We start from the raw sequence: 23,189 nt of genomic DNA on the forward strand, positions 1-23,189 counted from the left end.
TGAATAATTATATATAATTGATCATAAATCAAATTAATTTCTTCTGTTCTAATAAATATTTCTGAGTTTGTTCCTGGACTTGGATCCAGAGTTTAATTTAGTCCCTCTGTGTAACTGAGTTAGGACCTGCTGACCTGAGGTCAGAACAGGACAGCATTCGGACCCCCAGTGTGTAGAAATCCCCCTCATGTGAAGCAGGTCAAAGGTCATTCAACCCAGTCTAGAAAAGTGAATTCCAGCTCCTGGAATCTGACAGGAACAAATCAATAATCAATGATTGATGCTTCAACATTTTGATCAGAACCTGGAATGATTTTACTGACTAAAATCCTCCAACACAACATGACCCAGTACCAGGTTCTGGTTCTGGTTCTGGTTCTGAAGTCAGCAGGTCTTTATTGAAGCAGCAGCTTGTTGGCATTAATATTGATGAGAATCTTTAACTGGTTCTGTTGGACTGGTTAACCTGCATCCTGTTGGCTTCAGCTCACATCTTTTATTCTTTATTCAGATTGAGGGAATGCAGTTGGTCAGAGACCAGCTGGACTGCTCTGTTCTCAGCTCTGAAGTCCAAACCGACCCCCTGACAAACTGGACCTGATCGGAACCAACCTGGAAGGTTCTGGAGTGAAGGAGCTCTGTGGTTTTCTACAGACTGAAGGCTGCAGACTGGAGACATTGAGGTATTTTAATTATATAATTATTGATAATTCTGTGAATAATTATATATAATTGATCATAAATCAAATTAATTTCTTCTGTTCTAATAAATATTTTCTGAGTTTGTTCCTGGACTTGGATCCAGAGTTTAATTTAGTCCCTCTGTGTAACTGAGTTGGACCTGCTGATCTGAGGTCAGAACAGGACAGCATTCGGACCCCCAGTGTGTAGAAATCCCCCTCATGTGAAGCAGGTCAAAGGTCATTCAACCCAGTCTAGAAAAGTGAATTCCTGGAATCTGACAGGAACTAATCAATAATCAATGATTGATGCTTCAACACTTTGATCAGAACCTGGAATGATTTTACTGACTAAAATCCTCCAACACAACATGACCCAGTACCAGGTTCTGGTTCTGGTTCTGAAGTCAGCAGGTCTTTATTGAAGCAGCAGCTTGTTGGCATTAATATTGATGAGAATCTTTAACTGGTTCTGTTGGACTGGTTAACCTGCATCCTGTTGGCTTCAGCTCACATCTTTTATTCTTTATTCAGATTGAGGTGCTGCAGTTTGTCAAAGATCAGCTGTGATTATTTGGCCTCAACTCTGAAGTCCAACCCGACCCGTCTGACAAAACTGGACCTGAGAGAAAACAACCTGAAGGATTCAGATGTTCAGCAGCTGAAGAATCTTGTAAACACTGTAATGTAAGTAAATGTTTGTAGTGAGTCCAGCTGCTGTCAGCATATTGAACTAAACCCAGTTAGCATCAAAGCAAAGATCCAGTGTTCCCAGTAAAGCTGCAGCTTCTCAGTGGGAGGAGAATGGTTCAGGCTTCCTGATTGGACACAGAGACAGCAATCAGCCAATCAGAGGAGCAGCAGCTTGCTGTGTTCCTGTGTTTGTGTTGGTGTGAAGATGAGTGTTGTTGCTGTGTCCATGTCTCCAGGAAGTCCAGCTGGACTCCAGCGTCCAGCCGTCCAACATGTCTAGAGACAGTGGTCCTCATCCATCAAACTGTGGCAGCAGCAGATCTGATCTCAGATCTGTTTGTTCTCTCAGTTCAACAGGAAACAACTGATCAGGTTCATCTTGGTCACAGCTCTGAGATCAGTCTGACTGCAGCCTGGAAACCATCTAGTGGATGTGCTGCGTCACTGACTGCTGCTGGAGAGAGGCTGGAAACACTCACTGATCTGCTCTCTCCTTCCTTCTTCTCTCTGCAGGCTCGATGATTCTGACTTGTCCGACTGATGATCCCAGTAAAGTAGAAAATGGTCTCAGTGTCCTGCTGATCCTCAGAGGTTGAAGCTGCAGCAGTTTGAGTCTAAAGAGACTCTGACTGGATCATGATGATGACCTCTGACCTCCAAGATTTTCCTCCCGTTTATTTTCTCGTGTCTGTCATTTAGTGTCTGATATTGTTTGTCTCTTTGGATCAATAAAGATCCAATTCAAACTGGGCTCCATTTAGAGGCTTCATGGAGTTTTGATCTGAACTGGATTCAACTGGAAAGTTGATCTTTTTTCTCTCTGATTCATTTTCATCCTGGAACCAGAAATGGTCTGAGAATGGAAACATGGGAATCATTTTCAGTTCAGCTTTGAAGCCATGAAAGACACTTCAAACCTCTTTTCTCTGCTGCTTCTTCCTTCTGCTGACATGAAAATGTTCCTCAAAGCTCCACAGATAAAAAGATGCTTTACTGGAAACTGCAGAGAAACTTCAGCTTCCATCAGAGAAACCAGTTTAACCAGTTTAGAACTGGATGTCCTACAGAAACTCTGATCTTAGAGCAGTTATCAGGAACATGTGGAACCTGAATGTTAGGTAAATTATATATATTATTATCAAATATTTGTTGTTTCATGTGCCTTTATAATGTTCTTGTCTTATATGCCTTTATTTGTTTCATCTTAGCATAAAGAATGTTTCTGTGTTGTTGAATTACTTTGATTCCTTTCTCAGAAGGCCTCTGAGGAAGAGCAGAGAACCGTTTTCAACAGGTTATCGTTCAGCAGAAACATCTGCATCCTTGACCTGTTAGATAGCTATAAAACTGTCGCCATGAAGACGTACAACTGGCTCTGTGTTATCCTGTGTCTGGAACAGAATATTCTAGTGTGTAGACACCATGTGTTTTGTTAGTGACTAGCATTTACGTTGCAATCATGTGATTGAAGTGTTTTCCCCGCCCCTTTGAGACGCTCTCTGTAACAGCAATAAAAAGGGAGAACGGACACATATGTTTTCAGAACGGAAGAGATGTGTGACTGAAAACATCTCTGGCTGTTCTCCTCGCGAGTACAAAAGAATCTAACTCTCTTGTCTTTCTTGTGTTTGTTAAATCTGTCTCAATAGGTGTTTAAACCTGACATTTACTTGGTCCTTCGATTGCCAGTCGCCATTATACCAGAAGGATTCCTGCAGGTCTGGTCGACCCCAGTACAGTCCGTGCGCACGGCAAGTTTCTTAGGGGAAACTTATCAGATCCTGTTCAAGGGCTGGCGCTCGACCTGCCTGCTGGGATCTGACGGTTGACGGTGCTCCAGGGAAAGACAACGGGGGTGAGTGATTCTTGTTTAAAAGTGGCGAGTGACTGAGGGTCAATTCTAGACTCTAACAGGTAAAAATATTGCACGAAATCCGTGGAGGACGGCAGAGTCCTCGCGCAAAATTCCGTGGTTAGGTGAACGGAGCCTGGTGCCTTCCTGTTCAGGGAGATGGGGCCCGACGAATACCCGGTACAAAAAGGACGACGGAGTCCTGCGAGAACAGGCGCTTAAATTCCGCAACAAAAATAAAAAATAAAAAAAAGTGTGTGATTGTGTGAGTGATCGGAGGTATAAATACCACTTGGTATTTTACCTCATATAAAACAGTAGGACTGTAACCAGCAAACCTCTTGGGGATGCAGAGGTAAGAACCCCCACTCGAAAGAGTTGAAGCGTGGGTTACCTCAACAGGTTGTTTCAATTGCTGGCCTACTGAACAGAACCCCAGTTTTTAGGACTCCCTAGGCGTCGACAAACTGGGCCAAATTTCATTAAAATTTTAGTTATTATTTTTAGATTGGGGAAAGGAATGAGTAAAAATAAGCCAACAGACAGTTTAAAATCAAATGAATGGAAATATGTCGAAAAACAGGATCCGCGTAAAATAAAACATTTAGATAAATGGATAACAAACTATAACTTTGACGGCCGTCTAAATTAGAAAAAAAAACAACTAACTTTACTGCAGTATAACATAATAATAATAATTTTAAAAAAGGTCAAATCCAAAGAAAATGCGCAAAGAAGGGTATGACGATGTAGATTTTTGGTTGTGAATAGACTGACAATTTATGACTGACCACGACTAGACCAAATGTTTCATGCTTTGTTTGTTGCGTTATTGTTTATTTGTGATTACATAGTATGAATATGTGTGATTAGAACAGAAAAGAAAATGTAAAAATCAAAATAGCAAACAAACTGTATATAGGAACTGAGTAACTAATCAAATTATTAACCATTTGATATTTGAAAATATAGTGAATTTGAAATGCAAAGTTCAGTGAGATTTGATACTTTGAGCCATCCTAGTAAATGTAACTAGTTACTCTGAATTGATTAAAAATTAATAAAAGTAATGTGTTTTCTAGAATGGAGTTTAGAAATCTTTAATCTGAGATTATTTGATTGATAATTAAATTAATAAAATTGAGGGAAATGAATGAATTTGAGAACTTGATTTAATTTTGGGATGGTTCATTTTCATTGAGAAAGTAAGAAGAACCAACTATGGCCATTTGGCAGGAGTTAAAATAGAAGTAAAATGTCCTCCCCTGTGGTTTGGACAGATGAAGCAGAAGAGGCCCGTTGTAGAAAAAAGCAGGCCCTCGTATGAAGTACAGCACTGGCTCTACCAAACTATAAAAAAAAACAAAAACAACATTTTGTTCAGATGGTGGATTGTAAAGGTCATTTTATGACCTCTGTACTGGTTCAACAACATGGTGATAAAATGAGACCAGTAGCATATTTCTCTTCTAAACTTGATAGTGTGGCGTGCGCCTTGCCTCGCTGTGTGAGAGCCGTCATTCTATGGCAGTAGAAGTTAGTGCTCCTATAGTTCTGTCCCATCCATTAACATTAAAAGTACCACATGACGTCTCAGCACTACTATTGCAGACAAATATGACATTCTTATCACCTGCCAGGCATCTCTCATGTATGTCCACTCTCTTACCTCAACCCCATCTAACTATTGAAAGATGCACTGTTTTAAATCCTGCAACATTGTTACCTCTCCCACAGGCTCATCCAGTATATTGTCAGCAAAAACATTTTTATTTTAGCAGTTATCCATACAGGTATCTGTTTGTAAAATCAGATCTTATTTTAACCAGTTCCTGGAATCATGTTTGTAGATCTTGAATAAGTCCTGTTTTCCACCCTCAGGCTTCAACTTGAAGTGTTTCTGTTATATAATTGTTTAGTTTTTGTTTTGTTTTTTTTCCATTCTGTCTCATCCTGATGTAATGATTATTGTTTAAGGTATTTTAGGCTGCACCTACCAGCTATTGCAGATGTTCCCACATATGTATATAAACACCTGGTTCAGCTCAGCTAAAGCTTGTTTGTAGGATGGGAGAAGGAATTTTTATGAATGTTTACAAATGACTACTAGAAATGTTTTTTTTTAGGTTTTCTTTGTGTTTTTAGACAGTTTCCTAACTTATCTCAGAAACAATCAAGTAAACGACCAGTCAAAACTTTTGTATGCTCTTTTCTAAGCTGAAACTAAAGTTTAAAGTGCTTTCCTCTGCCTTTTGAGTTGTGATCATGTACTTAGTCCATCTGTGCATTTATCTGTAGTTTTGTTGCATATTGTTTTTGTTTTTCTCATTTCTTGATGTTTCGCAGATATGAAGGGCTACAAACTCATTACAAGAATTTTTAAGGGTTATTTATGAAGCATATGTAGCGATAAGTGAAGTCCTGCCGTGGAATGAAGACACAACAACCTCACAATATGTAATGTAGTGTGAGAAACACTGACCATCACTATTTACTTGATACATTTTATTGCATTATAAAGGACCTAATTATGTGTGTATTCATAAAATGGCCATTTTCAGACTTGTTATGTTGTCAGAGGGGTTGGGTTGTTTAAAATTTAATCACAGAAATACTCGACGAGGTTTGTTTTTTTTTGTTGATACTGATTTGTTGTTCTCCTTAAGTTCTGACCTTTTGGTTCAAGAAAACATGCTAAAGGCTAATTGACAGAATTAATCATTTAAAATCCATCAGAGAATTGATTAATTGGGTCACAATAAAGATACATCTCAATAAATGAGAATGTCTTTTAAATTTTTTATAGAGACAAATTGTTTAATAATTGTTGCTGAGTGATGGCAAAGGAAAACTCAAAATGTACTTTCTCAGATACTAATTTTGTGTTTACAATAGACAAGACCAATAAAAAACAAATGAATTTATACTACTGGCCAACCAAAGATGCCCAGGTACTGTCCAGTTTATGCACTCGATCTTGATTGGCTATTTGGTCTCCCAGACATACTTTCATCATCCTCTTGACAATAAATCTGGAAAGTTTACTTACTAAACATACTGAGATAAAATGGTCTTTAAACAAGGTTTTGGTACTTTAGACAGTGTGCCAAATTCTATTGGAACATTAAATCAACAGTTTTCCTTCCACTCACCTTTCTGTAATATGCTTGCATACAGCTCTCAATGAAGAGCCAGATTATTTTTGCTGTGGTGCATTTCTATTCAAAATTCTTTTTCTTTGGTCTTTAATATTTTAATTTCCTGAGAAGCTAAAATTTGGGTCTTTAGTAGCTGTAAAGAATCATCAAAATTGCCAGAAATAAACACTTTTACTGTTTTAAATCTTAGGAGTTTCACTTTTCCGTTAAATTTCTTAAATAACATTTTGATAGTTTAGGTTTGATGCACTTTTATGCTACCATGTTCATAATCTTAGCAAAAAATATGCATCTGACTACACACTTGATTTATATCTCTTTAGACCAAAAATGTTGTGTTCTCCATTTTTATGCTTTAAATTAAAAAGGTATTAGGGGTCTAACTGCTCTGTGACTGATCTTATCAAGGTAATAGTTACCATTTGATTATGGCATGTTTGTTAAATTCACCATGTTAACATGAGTACATACATAAATTAAATGTTCATCCTTTTCAGGATGAAGGTTAGTCAGGCTTTTGTGCACCGATGAATAAAGACAGTGACAGAAAATGTATTTTTTGTCATCATTTTCTGTATTTAAAAGCTGTTGATTGTGTTGGAGTACAGAGAGTAGAATGTAAATGTGCAAGTTGTAATTTGTAAATAATTTGAAAGGATCTGGATGAATAAACTTTATGTTCAGGTCTTAATCGAGTTACTCGTTACAATCCTAAACAAGTGGGTTTTTAGTTGAGATTTAAAGGAAGTCAGGGTTTCAGCTGTTTTACAGTTTTCTGGAAGTTTGTTCCAAATCTGTGGTGAATAGATACTGAAAGCTGCTTCTCCTCGTTTGGTTCTGGTTCTGGGGATGCAAAGCAGACCAGAACCGGAAGACCTGAGAGGTCTGGAAGGTTGATACAACAACAGCAGATCTTTAATGTATTGTGGTGCTGAGCCATTCAGTGATTTGTAAACTAACAACGGTATTTTAAAGTCTATTCTTTGAGCTACAGGGAGCCAGTGGAGGGACTTTAAAACTGGTGTTATGTGCTCTATCTTCCTGGATTTAGGATCTTTTTTCTTTGGCTTTTGGCACAATCTGAGAGGTTTCACTTTGTTTTATTGTGTCTGTATGTATTTTATATTTCAATCTTTTCTATTTTATAATGGCATTGTATTTTATGATTGTGTATAGCACTTTGGTCCTGTCGGTGTATAAAGTGCTTCATAAATAAAGTTGGTATGGTATATTCTTAAATATGGAAGCCACACCTCCTCCTTTTTTATGTTTTCTATTCTCACTTAAGAAATTGTAGTTAGGAGGCGCTGATTCAATTAGTACGATCGGTTCGTTATTGTCATTCAACCATGTTTCTGTCAGAAACATAACATTGATATTATGCTCAGTGATGAATTCATTAATTAATAGAGCTTTAGCACAGAGAAATCTGGTATTTAAAAGAGTTTAAATGTTTAAGTTTAAGTGAGTTGGAGGCCAAAAGTTCTTCAGTCTGAGGTTTGAATTAGGTCTGCTGTATTTTATATTTCTGTTTTTTTGTCAATGTTTTTGTAGCGATCTGGACAGGTAATGTCCTGTTCTCCACGGCAACCATTCAGCTGTCCAAAAACGTCTGGGTGGACGTAGCCCCGCCTCCGAGATGCAGCTCCTCCCACACTCAGCTCCTTCAGACTAGCCAGCAGCAGTTAGCAAACATTTGGTGAATCTGCTGAGCTGCTTCTCAGTTCAACGTTGGTAAAAACTGTTAAAGGGTTAATAGAGGAACCATGTTGTGATGACTTCCTGAAGGCGGAGTTTGAGAAAGAGCGGGAGTTTTTAAAGAGACAGAGACCCAATTTCAAGGTGTTAAATGACTAAGTCCAATTATGTAAGTTATATTTGATATATTTTGCATTTTTTTTATAACTGATGCTGACATTATGTGCCTGTAAAAGACATAATTCTGCTCCTTTCAAGGTGAATCAACCAAAAACTGAGGAAATGAGAAAAAAGTAATAATGTTCCTCAGTGACCTAAAACAGAGAAAGTTTAATCTGATTCATTTCAACCTGAGAAAAATCATATTTATCTCTTTTTTAGTGTAAATATGTTTTCAACCTCCTGAAGTGTTTAGTTGCATAATTCAAAGCAACCTGCCGTAACTCTGCGTTTCTCTCGGCTTCGATGTGTTTCTAGATGTTCTTTGACTCAAGCAGTTCTTTGTATTACAAATGCATCAAAGTTCATCTTGCAACTTAATTATAAGCTCTAGATAATAGTTTCTCTTCAGATTTTCAGCCGGTGTGAATATATACTGATGGTTTCAGCCGATCGTGACTTATCTCATCTCAAGCAGCCATTAAACTCCAATTATTACTAAAAGAAGCACATAATCTGGTTGCTGCTGCTGCTAAACTGCAGAAGCTGCAGATGGTGAAAGGTGAAGCTGAGGTGAAGGCTGCTCTGTTTCTCTCTGTCGTCCCAGAGACACCATCGTTTCTCCTCTTCCTCCTCTTCCTCAGACATCGCTGCAACCGAAGGGGAAACGCAGCAGGAGGCCAGAGGAACATCAACAGTACGAGGGATTAAAGCGTCTTTGTGTCCTTTTTGCCAGCAGATGGCATCGAGGAACTCGTTCAGGAAGTTTTAGTCACTCTCGGTTTTCCAGGAAGTTTTTTTTGCACAATTTTCCTCCGAGATAATTAGCAGGAAACAGCTGTCTCGATTTGGTGAGTCACAGTTTTTCACTCCAAATTCTGGGTTGTTTTTTATTCGGAGGGAGAGCTGCAAATATTTTTATCCACAGGAAATACCTGATAAATATGCTGAATGTAAAATTAGAGGAGAAAATCAGAGCGAAGCTGCAGCTTCTCTTCTCTGAATGGAGCTACAGCGACATCTGCTGGGTCTTAAAGGAATATTGGGAATTGCAGTATTTTGCACCAATGTTATGTTATTTTTTTTCACATTTCTTCTATCGAATGTTGGTTCCTGGGTGTTTAATGAGACAATAAAGTTTTTAATAATGTTCTTTGTGTTTTTTCTATGTAACTGTTTGTGTACAAATATAGTAACAGCAACTTTATTTTAGTCCTCCGTTATGTTTAGGTTTCTGTATTCAGATCAACAAAGAAATAAAGTATAAAATTAAAAACTTTCATCTTTATTTAGTAAAGACGGAAGCATCCTGTTCAGTTGATCTAGATTTTAAAGCTTCTAATTACGGCAGAAATTTATTTTTGCGTTATTCAAACTGAAGATGTTTAAATAAAATACATGGGAACATTTTAATTAATCAATACAGTTTTTTTCCTTGAAAGCTTCTTTGTTAAGCTTCTTTAAACTAGAACTGTACTGTTATTATATTTTCCGGTGTTTTATTTTGAAAGACGTCACAGGAAGTGTGTTTATAATTTTTATAGCTTAATCGCAGATTCTCACTTCTATCTCACTGATTCCCAGTGAGATAAATGAAGACAGATTCTTCTCCTGGGTTCATTTCAATGTTTTATCTGTCAGTGTGAACTAGAAGCAGCTCCACAGAGATGAAAACAGCCGCAGAGACTCTGAGCGGAGCTAACGATGCTAACAGGCTCCAGCAGCAGCTTCAGAGGAGCTGTGGCTCCTAAACTGGAGCTTCAGCTCCAACAGAGCTGAATCAAAGCTCTACAACTCTGGTTTAGACGATAAGATGCTGAGCTTCCGGTCTGAAGGTAGGAAAATATTTATGAAAAGTTAAATTATCCTGGAAACAGTCAGAATGATGTTGATGTTTTAGCTGCAGAGCCGCGAACTGAACTATTATTATCAGAGCAGGGCGGGTTTTGCCCTCTAGTGGACCCAGATGGTAACTACAGCTACTTGATAAAGTTAGAGCGTTTACAAACCACATTCACTTCCTGTGAGTACTTTCACATTAAGAGCGATATAAACGAGTTAATTTTCTCAATTAGTTTTCATATTAAATAATAAATTTTACTTTTCTTCTTTCCTTCCCGAAACTTTTATTTTAAAGCAGCAAATCAAACTCCGGTGAGGTTTTGCACCACCACCGTATAATATTGTTATTTCTATAGACAGTCTTTAAAAACAGATAAAAGTATTTAAATGACATTAACATCAGCAGCATAATGTTGTATGTGTAATACATTTATTCATAAATGAATTCACTTATACAAAATACTGCATTTAAGTAAGTACTAATATTTTAAACTTTATTAACTTTTTCCATATAATATTTATCCATTATGTGTTTTCATCCGGTGTGATGTTATGGTCTCAGCTGTTTGGATTTTATATCAAACACATTTTTATTATTTACATTTACATTTATTTACATTTTGATTCTCAAAATTACCCACAATTAATCTTTTTTGGAGGATTTTTACTAAAGTAAGTTTAGTTTTCATTTCCATGTACTAACCCTGCAGTGACTCTTATTCAACATTAATGTAAGCTGATTTGATTTGGCCTGATAAAAGTGAAAATGAGATCAAATAAACTGTAATTAATATGAAGAGGAATATCTGTAGTTGCGATAGTTCACCACCAGAGGGCAGTGAGCGCTCATAATCCTCCATCAAACGCCTGTTAAACTGCAGTTTGTTCTGCTGGTTTTCTGCTGAATCCATGAAAAAAGCTGCTCAGCTTCAGATCTGCTTCACTAACAGCAAAACAGAAATACTGAAGCTTTTCCATCTTCACTCTAGTTTTTTCACTCTGTTAAATCTAACTGAACTATTAATGTTTATTCAGATGAATCAAACTTTGGCTCTAGAGGAAAACACAAGTTACGTAACTTCCTGTGGAAATAAAAACTGAAACCAACTTTGGTCTCCTTCAGATCAGCCTCCATTTTGAGCTGCAGGATGGAAATAACTTGCTGACTTGTTACTAGAGGTAAGTGTTGCCGCTCCGGGTCCCTCCGTGTCTCTCGGCTCTCTGGAGCCTTTCTAACCGATGAACCCACCGAGGCTTCCCGGGGCCTCAGTCACCTCGGCCTGGGTCGCTCGGCTCTCATAGGGCCTGGTCCCCGCAGCAGCGCTCTGTTTACTTTATTGAAGGCCTGATCTAGAAAGGAATTAGATCAAATGAAAAACTTTATTGTGAGACGTTGCTGCTTATAAAGTGATGCTAAGTGAGGTTACATTATGCGACTATAAGGAACAAAAAGAGAAATATTGAACACACTATAAACACACAGCTCAGTTACTGCGCAGTTAACCTGGTGAATGATCAGCTATGATCTACCATGACAGCAGCATCTAAAGCTGATCTGTTTGTGTGGAGCAATAATGAACTTTTCAGATTTAATCTAAATAAACTGAGAACTTAATGTAACTTTTACAGTCCATCAGTTCTTGCTGCAGCGACTCTCTCTGGTGTTTTAACCTAAAAAGCAGAACTAAAACATTGTAAACTAGTTTCTCTGCTTGTTGAAATCAGCAGGAAGTGAATCACATCACTCCGTCCCTCATCAGTCTGGGGTTCAGCAGAAACTGATGTTTCTCTTGTCTGTGGATCAGAACCGGCTTTAAGCCGTCCACAGATTTCCTCTCTTCCTCCTCACTGAGTTTGGTCTTTTTCCAGGTTTTCCTCTTGTTGCTCCTTTCAGCAGGAAGAAACTCTTTGTCTCTCAAAGCTCTGCTGGAAAAATGCATCCAGATCCAGACTGACTCTTACCTGAAAGGTTGCTGTGTTTAGCAATCAGTATCTGCAAAATCGGAATCGATCAGCCAGAAAACTGCAGTCGGTTCAACCCTAAAAATAACAAAACTTTTAAATGGAGCAATAATAATAAAATAAATAATTTCACAAACGTTTTAGATCAGTTGTAACAAACTAGTTTCTAACTAAAAGAGTTGCATTAATGTGTCTCTTTATTTTGAAGTTCAATCAGATCAATAGACTAAATATGTTTCAGGCCTCGCTGAGTGTTTGGGGGCTTCATCCCCCTATTGAAGCAGCTGTTTACCCATGATTCCTTGCAGTGGGTCCAGCTGGTACCTCAGCTGGATGCTGTGGTCCCTGAAAGCTGCTTTGTGTCTCTTGAGCTGAGAGGAAATCCTGCTGAGCTGCACACAGAGGCTGACATGTTGCTGAGATCCCAGCTGGACCCGGTTCTGTCTGGAGGAGAGCTGTGGACCCGACCTGAGCTGCTGCTCCCTCAGAACCTTCTGCTCACTGACTCCCTCCATACAGAGCTACAATAGAGTCATGATGCGTTCAAGTCCACTGGGAGCTAAATAAGTTCACTAGTTCATAGGAAATGTTCACTCATTCATTCAAATGATTCACTCTGATCCTCTGAACACATGATGGGAACCAGCTTTCTGCTTCACAGGACAGTTACTGGAACCGGATCACTGGACTGACTGGTTCTGGTTTCTCTCTCCAAAAGGCCAGAAGATGAAAGATGGGTATCAGTCCATCTATGAGGAGTGACCGGTCCAAAGATCATCCTCTATACTTCAGTAATGAACCTGAACCATCAGACAGAAAGTAAGAAACCATTTTCTAACTGATTCATGTGAATCTATAGATATAAAATAAAAGATATTAACTGGTTGATCTTCAGTGTTTTAATAAACAGTAACTTAATTTTCTGAGATATTAATTTAAAGTTAGTCATGAAGGATGTTGGTCAGTAAATCAGAGTTTGAATGAAAGTCTGAATGAATCAATGATGAAAATGTTGCATGAAAACAAAAACAACCAACAATGTGAGGAGCAACGACTCAGATTGTCTCTAAACCCAGTGAAGCACTGGAGCTTCCAGACTGGGAACACTGGTATCAGTCATGATACCAGATATGATACAATGAAGAACTTCAAACCAGAGATCATCAATGATCTCAGGTTCTGTTCTGACCCAGTTCTGGTCTCTAGTTTGTGGCTGGACCTTCATGAACATGTTCAGCTCCAGCCTGTTGATAGTGAAATATTTCACTGATGAAGAAATGTCTTTACAGGAGCTGTGAGTGTGAAGAAAGACCCAGAACAGGAGCTGAACGGCCGACAGCCAATCAGAGCAGCTGTTCTCCAGGTGAGACTGAACTCCTCCAATCAGAGCCTCCTGTCGTCTCTGTTGGACCAGATCCACGTCTTTAGTTGAGATTTGGAAATTTAAGGTTTAAAAGTCTTTTAGTGATCAATTATTTCAGCTGGTGTAACTGGAACTTATGTGCTGGTGATGATAAAGAAAGGAGAAAAAAAGTGATGAAAATGTTTGTTAATCAGTCAATATTTTCATCACAATATTCACCAATAATATTGAGAGTTAACAGCTCCTTGATGACCTTCTATCAGATCGCGTCTTTAAACATTCAGAGATAGAAGGTAAACTTGAGAAGAACCAAACCAGAGCAGACAAGGACTGCAACAAAATAGATGCTGTGATGAAGAAGAACAGAGAGCCTGCAGATTGATGGTCAAACATCTTCAGCACATGGATGAATTGAAGGTTTCAATTAATTTCCGTTTTTGGGATTGCTTTTTCTTATATTGTGCCTCCATATCTGGCTTGTCTTTATTTATTATCGTAGCTGCTTCAGGTTTGCTTTTGTTACATTGTGCAGCCGTGTTTCCTGGCCTATTCGCTCGTCGGTTTACGGGTCAAGAGTGGCGATTTCAGCTCGACCTGACCGAGTCCTGTGAGCGTGAGATGCTGGGTGTCTGGGGTCACTCTGGAGGCTATATGTGCAGCAGCCTCTTGGTCATCCCCAAATACCTTTGCTGGGTTTTACAGGGTTAACTGGGCCACCTTTCACCTGGGATCCTATCCCAGCGCTCATCATCATCCCAGTGAGGTGGGCATGTTTTCGGGGTTGTTTCTTTTCTGTGTGTGATTTCTCAGGACTCTGTCGGTAATCGTCATCCAGTGCTTTAAGCACCGCCTCTGGTGGTCATCTGGGATTCATAGAACCGTAGTTACAGTCGTGACTTTTGTTATTCTTACCATGCAGAGTTTTTATAAAATTTGGGCTTTTTATTTATTGATTTACTTTTTTCTCATCCATTAAAGCTGATGCACAAATTGTCTCTGAGAATATCAAAAAATTATTGTTTTCCTTATGTTCAGCTGAAGTGTCTCCTCTCCTGTCTTTGTCTCTTTCTTCAGATTTTGATATTCGGTGTCAGAGTGACCATAAAGCGTCTCTGAAGAAGAAGTTCCAGAGTCTCTCTGAAGGCGTCGCTGAAGCTGGAAATCAAACCGTTCTGAACCAGATCTACACAGAGCTCCACATCACAGAGGGGTTAACTAGAGAGGTCAACCAGGAACATGAGGTCAGACACATTGAAACAGCATCCAGGAAACAAGAAACAATCAGAAGAGAAGACATCTTTAAAGTCCCACCTGGAAGAGATCAACCAATCAGAACAGTGATGACCATGGGAGTGGCTGGCATTGGGAAAACACTGTTAACACAGAAGTTCACTCTGGACTGGGCTGAAGGCAAAACCAACCAGAACATTGATTTCATATTTCCATTCACTTTCAGAGAGCTGAATATGTTGAAAGAAGAAAAGTTCAGCTTATTAGGACTGATTCATAAATTATTTTCTAAAACCAAAGAAATCAGCAGCTTTGAAACGTTCCAGGTTCTGTTCATCTTTGATGGTCTGGATGAAAGTCGATTTACTCTGAATTTCAAGAACAATCCGATCCTGACTGATGTTACAGAGTCCAGCTCAGTGGATGTTCTGGTGACAAACCTCATCAGGAGGAAACTGCTTCCCTCTGCTCTCCTCTGGATAACCACACGACCTGCAGCAGCCAATCAGATCCCTGCTGAGTGTGTTGGCATGGTAACAGAGGTCAGAGGGTTCACTGACCCCCAGAAGGAGGAGTACTTCAGGAAGAGATTCAGAGATGATGAAGAGAAGGCCAGCAGGATCATCTCCCACATCCAGAAATCAAAAAGTCTCCACATCATGTGTCACATCCCAGTTTTCTGCTGGATCACTGCTAAAGTTCTGGAGGATGTGATGAAGACCAGAGAGGGAGAAAAACTGCCAAAGACTCTGACTGAGATGTACAAAGCATTCCTGGAGGTTAACTTCGCAATCAAGAAGGAAAAGTATGATGGAGGAAAAAAGACAAGATCAATCTGGAGTCCAGAGAACAAGAAGCTGATTGAGTCTCTAGGAAAACTGGCTTTTGAGCAGCTGCTGGAGGGAAACCTGATCTTCTATGACGAAGAGCTCAAAAAGTGCGGCATCAACATCAAAGATGCTGCGTTGTTCTCAGGAGTGTTCACTGAAATGTTTCAAAGAGAGAGAGGGACGTGCGACATCTCCGTCTACTCCTTTGTTCATCTGAGCATCCAGGAGTTTCTGGCTGCAGTCTACATGCTCCACTGTTTCACCAGCAGGAAGTCAGAGGTGATCAAGACGTTTCTGGGAGAAAAATACAGAGAAACATCTCTAGATGAGTTCATGAAGAAAGTCATGGAGAAATCCCTCAGCAGTAAAAATGGCCACCTGGACCTGTTTGTCCGCTTCCTTCATGGTCTCACTGTGGAGTCCAACCAGAGACTCTTAGAAGATCTGCTGGGTCAGACAGAGAACAGTCCAGAAACCATCCAGAGAATCATCACCAACCTGAAGGAGATGAACACTGAAACGAACACTAAAACAATCTATGCTTTCCAAGATATGATGGACACTGATAGAATCTCTCCTGACAGAAGCATCAACATCTTCTACTGTCTGGTGGAGATGAACTACGTCTCATTTTATCAGGAGATCCAACGGCTGCTGGATTCAGGGAAGAAGCTCTCAGAGACTCACTGTTCAGCTCTGGCCTTCATGCTGCAGATGTCAGAGGTTCTGGATGAGTTGGACCTGGAGAAGTACAACACATCATATGATGGACGACTGAGACTGGTTCCAGCTGTGAGGAACTGCAGAAAGGCTCGGTGAGTCCAGATGTTTTCATTGTGTGAATGCTGATTCAGCTCTATTGTCCTCCTGTTTCTTCTTCTTCTTCAAGTTGCTTCTGGATGTTTTTGGTCTTTAACTTCTTCCTTCATCCTCTGGACTATTTCAGCCATTCAACCATCTAAACATTCAGCTCATCCAGGACAGCTGCAGCTTCTGGTTTTAGACATTTTGATCATTTTAAAAATATTTATCTTTTTATCAGTTTTCATGTTTAAATGAATAGAAAACCCTGAACTCTAGAAAAAAATCTATTTTGTCTGAAAGATCCAATCAGCCAGAGAGACTTTTACACTTTAAACTCCTCTTCACTCATTGAGCCGCTACTCCTTTTAGGATCTTTGTCTTTTTTTTTTTAATAAAATCACTGTTTAGGTTTGATGGACACTTTAAAATAACCCCAATAATTGCTGCTGTTGTCATGGAAACCAGTTAGAAACTTAGTGAACCAACTTTTCCTCCTCCCACTAGTTTCCTCTGAGTTTGTAAATGAGAGCAAAATGTGGTGATTGTTGTCTGGCTCCAGAAAAAGTCCTAGTTTCTGTCAGATCCTCCCAAAGCTCTGAGAACTCTGCTTCCAGAGCTGGAACCATTTTCCTCATCAACTCTTCATCTGCAGCTTTTGTTGAAGCTGTTAGCCATGAAGACCTGGAGAGACATGAGCTTCAACTCTTTAGACATCCCAGCCTCTTCTAGTTACTGGAGAACTTTCACTGCTTCACCATGAAAAATGCTGCTGGACCCAAACGCTCTGTTTTGGTCTTCAGCTCTTTAAGAGTTTAGCAACAATTTCTTCTGACATCCAAACCTTTGTTCCTCTGAGCCACACGGTCTAGTCCAAGTCCGAGCTGTGAGCAGTTCCTCCTCCTCTCCATCATCTCCAGTAGTTTCCTTCATCAGCTCAGTCAGCCTCTTCATCAGCTGCTTCAGCTCCTTTGAGGCTCTGATGCTGCAGCTCCATCAGATGCTGCAGAGAAAACTGAACTTTCCTTCACAGATGATAGAAGATCTTCAACATCTGACTGCAGCTGAAGGTCTGAGGACATGAAGCCTGGACCAGAACCAGAACCAGAACCTGGACTTTAACCAGGAACTGCACAGATTCTCTGTGGGGTCAAACTCAGTAAATTGAAGATCAGATGTTGATCAGATGATGACATCACTGTTATCATATTTTAGTCTGTTTATGATCCAGATTGATTTCATTAGAACTGAATTTATTTCTTCTCTAATCACAGACTTGGTGGCTGTTCGCTCCAAAAGGCTGAATGTGAAGTTTTGGCCTCGGCTCTGAAGTCCAACCCAGATCTGACTGAACTGGAAATAAATCAGATCCTCATAAATGAAGGTGGAGACTCTGATCTGAAGCCTCTGGTTGAGATCCTGGAGAGTTCAGTCAGTAAAGTGAAGAATCTGAGGTTTGTTTTCTTTATTTATACAATAAAATTATTCATTTATACTTTAAACATTAGTTTAATTAATGCTTTTATTCTAATATATTTTATTTTAAAACAACCTGTTTAAATGTCAGAATAAAATCTCTAAAACTTTTTACCTTATATATTATTTTTTTTCTTATTTCAAACTTTGAGATTATTGAACTTTGTTTTTCAGTTTTTTACTTTAAAATGTTTTTTACTGATGAACAAAATGAGTAAAATAATTCAAATGATGTGAATTAATGATGGAGATGTTTCAGTTTGGTTTGGTAAAGATTCAGATTGTTTTATTTCTCATTTCTGATTCTCATCTTTACATCCAGAATGAAATGTTGTTCCTCCAGAGTCGAGCCACAAACACTGACAAGTTCAAATCATCATTAATGACCAAATCTAAGAAATGACTGATTGTAGAAAAGCAAATCTAGATGAAATGAATGAAAGTGAGGTTTGCAGCAGCAGCAGGTTCCTCAGCTTTGTCCTGAAGCTGTGGTTCTGTTGGGCCGGGTCAGAGAGGAACCGTCCTCTTCAGTCTGACAGCTGTCAGTCGGTTGGAGCCTCGTCTCTGTGATGATGCTTCATCAGGTCACGTCTCCTTAGGAAATAATGGCCTCCATTGGCTTTCAGCAGCTTTAATAAGAACCCAAGGCCATTAATGAAGAAACTGAGTGGTTCTGATCCAGTTACCAAGTCGGGTCTCCAGCTGATGATCAGGAACCAGCAGAAATAGCTCAACTCATCCAGGCTGATAGAAAACTTTGAGTTTCTTTATTGATCAAATGTTCTGGTTCTGCTGGTTTGGACTCTTTAAACCAGTTTGACTGGATCAGATGTTAGAATCAGTTCATCATGTTTCTTTTACATTCAGGGAAATTAATTTTCTACATTTTTATTATTTATTTGTTCATGTTTCAGTTTTAACCTGCATCCTGTTGGCTTCAGCTCACATCTTTTATTCTTTATTCAGCTTGTGGAGCTGCAGTTTGTCAGAGACCAGCTGGACTTCTCTGTTCTCAGCTCTGAAGTCCAAACGGACCCACCTGACAGAACTGGACCTGATCAAAACCAACCTGGGAGATTCTGGAGTGAAGGAGCTCTGTGGTTTTCTACAGACTGAAGGCTGCAGACTGGAGACATTGAGGTATTTTAATTATATAATTATTGATATTTCTGTGAATAATTATATATAATTGATCATAAATCAAATTAATTTCTTCTGTTCTAATAAATATTTTCTGAGTTTGTTCCTGGACTTGGATCCAGAGTTTAATTTAGTCCCTCTGTGTAACTGAGTTGGACCTGCTGATCTGAGGTCAGAACAGGACAGCATTCGGACCCCCAGTGTGTAGAAATCCCCCTCATGTGAAGCAGGTCAAAGGTCATTCAACCCAGTCTAGAAAAGTGAATTCCTGGAATCTGACAGGAACAAATCAATAATCAATGATTGATGCTTCAACACTTTGATCAGAACCTGGAATGATTTTACTGACTAAAATCCTCCAACACAACATGACCCAGTACCAGGTTCTGGTTCTGGTTCTGGTTCTGAAGTCAGCAGGTCTTTATTGAAGCAGCAGCTTGTTGGCATTAATATTGATGAGAATCTTTAACTGGTTCTGTTGGACTGGTTAACCTGCATCCTGTTGGCTTCAGCTCACATCTTTTATTCTTTATTCAGATTGAGGAGCTGCAGTTTGTCAGAGACCAGCTGGACTTCTCTGTTCTCAACTCTGAAGTCCAAACCGACCCGTCTGACAATACTGGACCTGAGAGGAAACAACCTGATGGATTCAGATGTTCAGGAGCTGAACAATCTTGTAGATCATCTATGGTAAGTAAATGTTTGTAGTGAGTCCAGCTCCTGTCAGCATATTGAACTAAACCCAGTTAGCATCAAAGCAAAGATCCAGTGTTCCCAGTAAAGCTGCAGCTTCTCAGTGGGAGGAGAATGGTTCAGGCTTCCTGATTGGACACAGAGACAGCAATCAGCCAATCAGAGGAGCAGCAGCTTGCCGTGTTCCTGTTTGTGTTGGTGTGAAGATGAGTGTTGTTGCTGTGTCCATGTCTCCAGGAAGTCCAGCTGGACTCCAGCGTCCAGCCGTCCAACATGTCTAGAGACAGTGGTCCTCATCCATCAAACTGTGGCAGCAGCAGATCTGATCTCAGATCTGTTTGTTCTCTCAGTTCAACAGGAAACAACTGATCAGGTTCATCTTGGTCACAGCTCTGAGATCAGTCTGACTGCAGCCTGGAAACCATCTAGTGGATGTGCTGCGTCACTGACTGCTGCTGGAGAGAGGCTGGAAACACTCACTGATCTGCTCTCTCCTTCCTTCTTCTCTCTGCAGGTGCGATCCACAGCATGTCTACAGTAGAGCTTACCGTAATTATGACTGGTCCCAGGAAAGTAGAAAATGGCAGGTTCAGATCTCTGTGAAGTAGAGAATGGTCTCAGTGTCCTGCTGATCCTCAGAGGTTGAAGCTGCAGCAGTTTGAGTCTAAAGAGACTCTGACTGGATCATGATGATGACCTCTGACCTCCAAGATTTTCCTCCTGTTTATTTCTCATGTCTGTCATTTAGTGTTGATATTGTTTGTCTCTTTGGATCAATAAAGATCCAATTCAAACTGGGCTCCATTTAGAGGCTTCATGGAGTTTTGATCTGAACTGGATTCAACTGGAAAGTTGATCTTTTTTCTCTCTGATTCATTTTCATCCTGGAACCAGAAATGGTCTGAGAATGGAAACATGGGAATCATTTTCAGTTCAGCTTTGAAGCCATGAAAGACACTTCAAACCTCTTTTCTCTGCTGCTTCTTCCTTCTGCTGACATGAAAATGTTCCTCAAAGCTCCACAGATAAAAAGATGCTTTACTGGAAACTGCAGAGAAAACTTCAGCTTCCATCAGAGAAACCAGTTTAACCAGTTTAGAACTGGATGTCCTACAGAAACTCTGATCTTAGATCAGTTTTCAGGGACATCCATCACTTATCTGAAAAAAATCTATCTATCTATCTATCTATCTATCTATCTATCTATCTATCTATCTATCTATCTATCTATCTATCTATCTATCTATCTATCTATCTATCTATCTATCTATCTATCTATCTATCTATCTATCTATCTATCTAATAGTCATTCTAAATATATTTAAGTAATTAAGTTTTGTATAGTAATTATAGTAACTAATTTATTTTATTCCTCCATGCTATTTAGCTTATTGTACTCATATATTTTAAGCTTGTATCTTTTGTTTGACAGTTTCTTTTAATAAAATCAAAAACATGCATTTCAGTTGATCTGATAATTTTGTAAGCTTCTAATTTAAGGCAGCAGCTTATTTTTTGCATTATTTAGACTTAAGTTGCTTAAATAAAATACATGACGATCATTTAATTTATCGATATTGTTTTTCCTCCAAGTTTCTTAGTTAAGCTGCTTCAAACTATAACAGTAGTTATTTTACTGCCCGGTGTTTTATTTTGAAAGATCTTACAGGAAACGTATTTGTAATTTTTCCAACTTTATTGTAGTTGTAATTACCAAGTTTCGCCACCAGAGGGACGGAACACACTGCTCAAGTCCGCAATCCATACTGGTTAGTGGTAGTCATGGTTACCTATAAAAATAAATAAAAAGGACTCGCTGCTGGGAATGATGCGAGTGTTCAGCGCGGAAGCTAACTGGTTTCCAGCTTCAAACCAGCGGGATAACTGGTTCCCAGTGAGATAAATGGAGGCAGATTCTTCTCCTGGGTTCATGTCAATGTTTTCTCTGTCAGTGTGAACTAGAAGCAGCTCCACAGAGATGAAAACAGCCGCAGAGACTCTGAGCGGAGCTAACGATGCTAACGATGCTAACAGACTCCAGGAGCAGCTTGTTTTACATACAAGCTGATTATCAGCAGCTGCGGATCTAAACTCTGATGCTGGACAGCAGCGCCTGTTCTTCAGTTCACTAATAATCGATCAAAGTTTTATCATTATTCAATTTTATCATTAAGCTCGTCTGAATGAGTTTAGTGTGTAGTTACAGTGTGTCACCACAGGAGGGCAGTACAGAGTGAGTAACTTGTTAAAAACAAACCTAAAAATGTAAATAATCTTCTGTTTACTACAGTGCTCAAATATTTTTAACAGCTAAATTGAGTTTTTAATTTTAAAAATATTTATTTATTTTTTCCCTTTAGATGGTTTTATTCTGCTCTGATCTCAGCTGGTTGACTTTTATCACTAATAAATATGTTTTTCGTAATGTTTATAGTTTTTCCATTCTTTGACTCTCAAAATTACCCACAGTTAATATTTTTGTAAGAATTTTAACTAAATAAAATTTAACGTTTTCTTTTTCCGGTAACTACATTTCCACCTGCCGTTACTATTTCTAAATAGCTGTTATTTACTTTTCGTTTTGAATTATTTTAATAAAGATTCTCCAGTTCTAATAACATAAAGTATGAATCCTAATTCTGCAGATTACTGTCTACAGAATTAAGTCAATGTAATTATTAGAAACTGTTTCGTGAAAAGTATAAAGTTGATCAGTTTTATGATGGTTGAGTGAGTTCTTACTGCCCTCTGGTGGTGAACTGTCGTAACTACAGACATTCTTCAAGTACATTTTTCAGCCGGATGTTTTATCTTTGTTTTAATTTTCACTTTTATTAAGTCAGAATATGTTAATGCCATTAAATAAGAGTTAAAGAGTTTAACACAGCAGCTATCTTTTAAGATTTAAAACTCTTTATTACAAATATAATATTTAAAATATTTCAAAAATAATATTTGAGTCGGAAACGGTGGATATAACTGAGGAAGATTGTTAGTTTTTCTCTATATAAAGTGGAGAAGTGGATATTAAATGTAAATAATGCAGCATTATCAAGGCTGTAGTTCCCACTATGGCCACCAGAGGGCGGAAATATCCCGTTCTGAATCTAGAGGTGAGTTTGTAGAGCTGCAGCTGGTTTCTGACTTCTAAGTTGATCACGTTTATATCACTCATTATAAATATTATTAAAATGAATAATTTAATGTTAATATTAACTCTTCTGCCTACTTTAACATACAATCAGTGTTTTATCGGTCAGTATGAACTAGAAGCAGCTCCACGGAGTTGAAAACAGCCGCAGAGACTCTTAACGGAGCTAGCGATGCTAACAGACTGGCAGCAGCTTCAGAGGAGCTTTGGCTCCATCAGAGCTGAAACGAAGCTCTACAACTCTGGTTTAGACGCTGATTTTGCGGTTAGAAGTTAGGAGAATATTTATGATCGATTAAATTATCCTGGAAACATTCAGAAGATTGATGCAGGAGAAGCAAACTGAACTTCTCTCAGAGCAGGGCGGGTATTGCCCTCTAGTGGACTCAGATGGCAACTACAGCTTCTCTAATAAGCTAGAGAATTTACACACCATATTCACTTCCGGTAGGTACTTTCAC

General features: G+C 39.0%; 1 protein-coding gene and 1 long non-coding RNA gene across 2 annotated transcripts; both read left to right on the top strand.

Moving 5' to 3' along the window:
• The first annotated feature begins 520 nt into the window (after positions 1-520).
• Positions 521-20,271, top strand: LOC116715482 (NACHT, LRR and PYD domains-containing protein 12-like). The gene is made up of 4 exons (XM_032555891.1): positions 521-525; positions 570-683; positions 19,422-19,574; positions 20,092-20,271. Exons 1-4 carry the CDS (start codon positions 521-523, stop codon positions 20,183-20,185), a joined length of 366 nt encoding a protein of 121 aa, XP_032411782.1. The 3' UTR covers positions 20,186-20,271.
• Positions 9,804-13,381, top strand: LOC116715966 (uncharacterized). The gene is made up of 4 exons (XR_004338301.1): positions 9,804-10,075; positions 11,206-11,261; positions 12,706-12,863; positions 13,334-13,381. It is a non-coding gene; the product is annotated as an uncharacterized LOC116715966 (long non-coding RNA).
• Positions 20,272-23,189: the final 2,918 nt, after the last annotated feature.

This window comes from Xiphophorus hellerii, chromosome 24, assembly GCF_003331165.1.
Source record: "Xiphophorus hellerii strain 12219 chromosome 24, Xiphophorus_hellerii-4.1, whole genome shotgun sequence".
NCBI classification, from domain to species: Eukaryota; Metazoa; Chordata; class Actinopteri; order Cyprinodontiformes; family Poeciliidae; genus Xiphophorus; species Xiphophorus hellerii.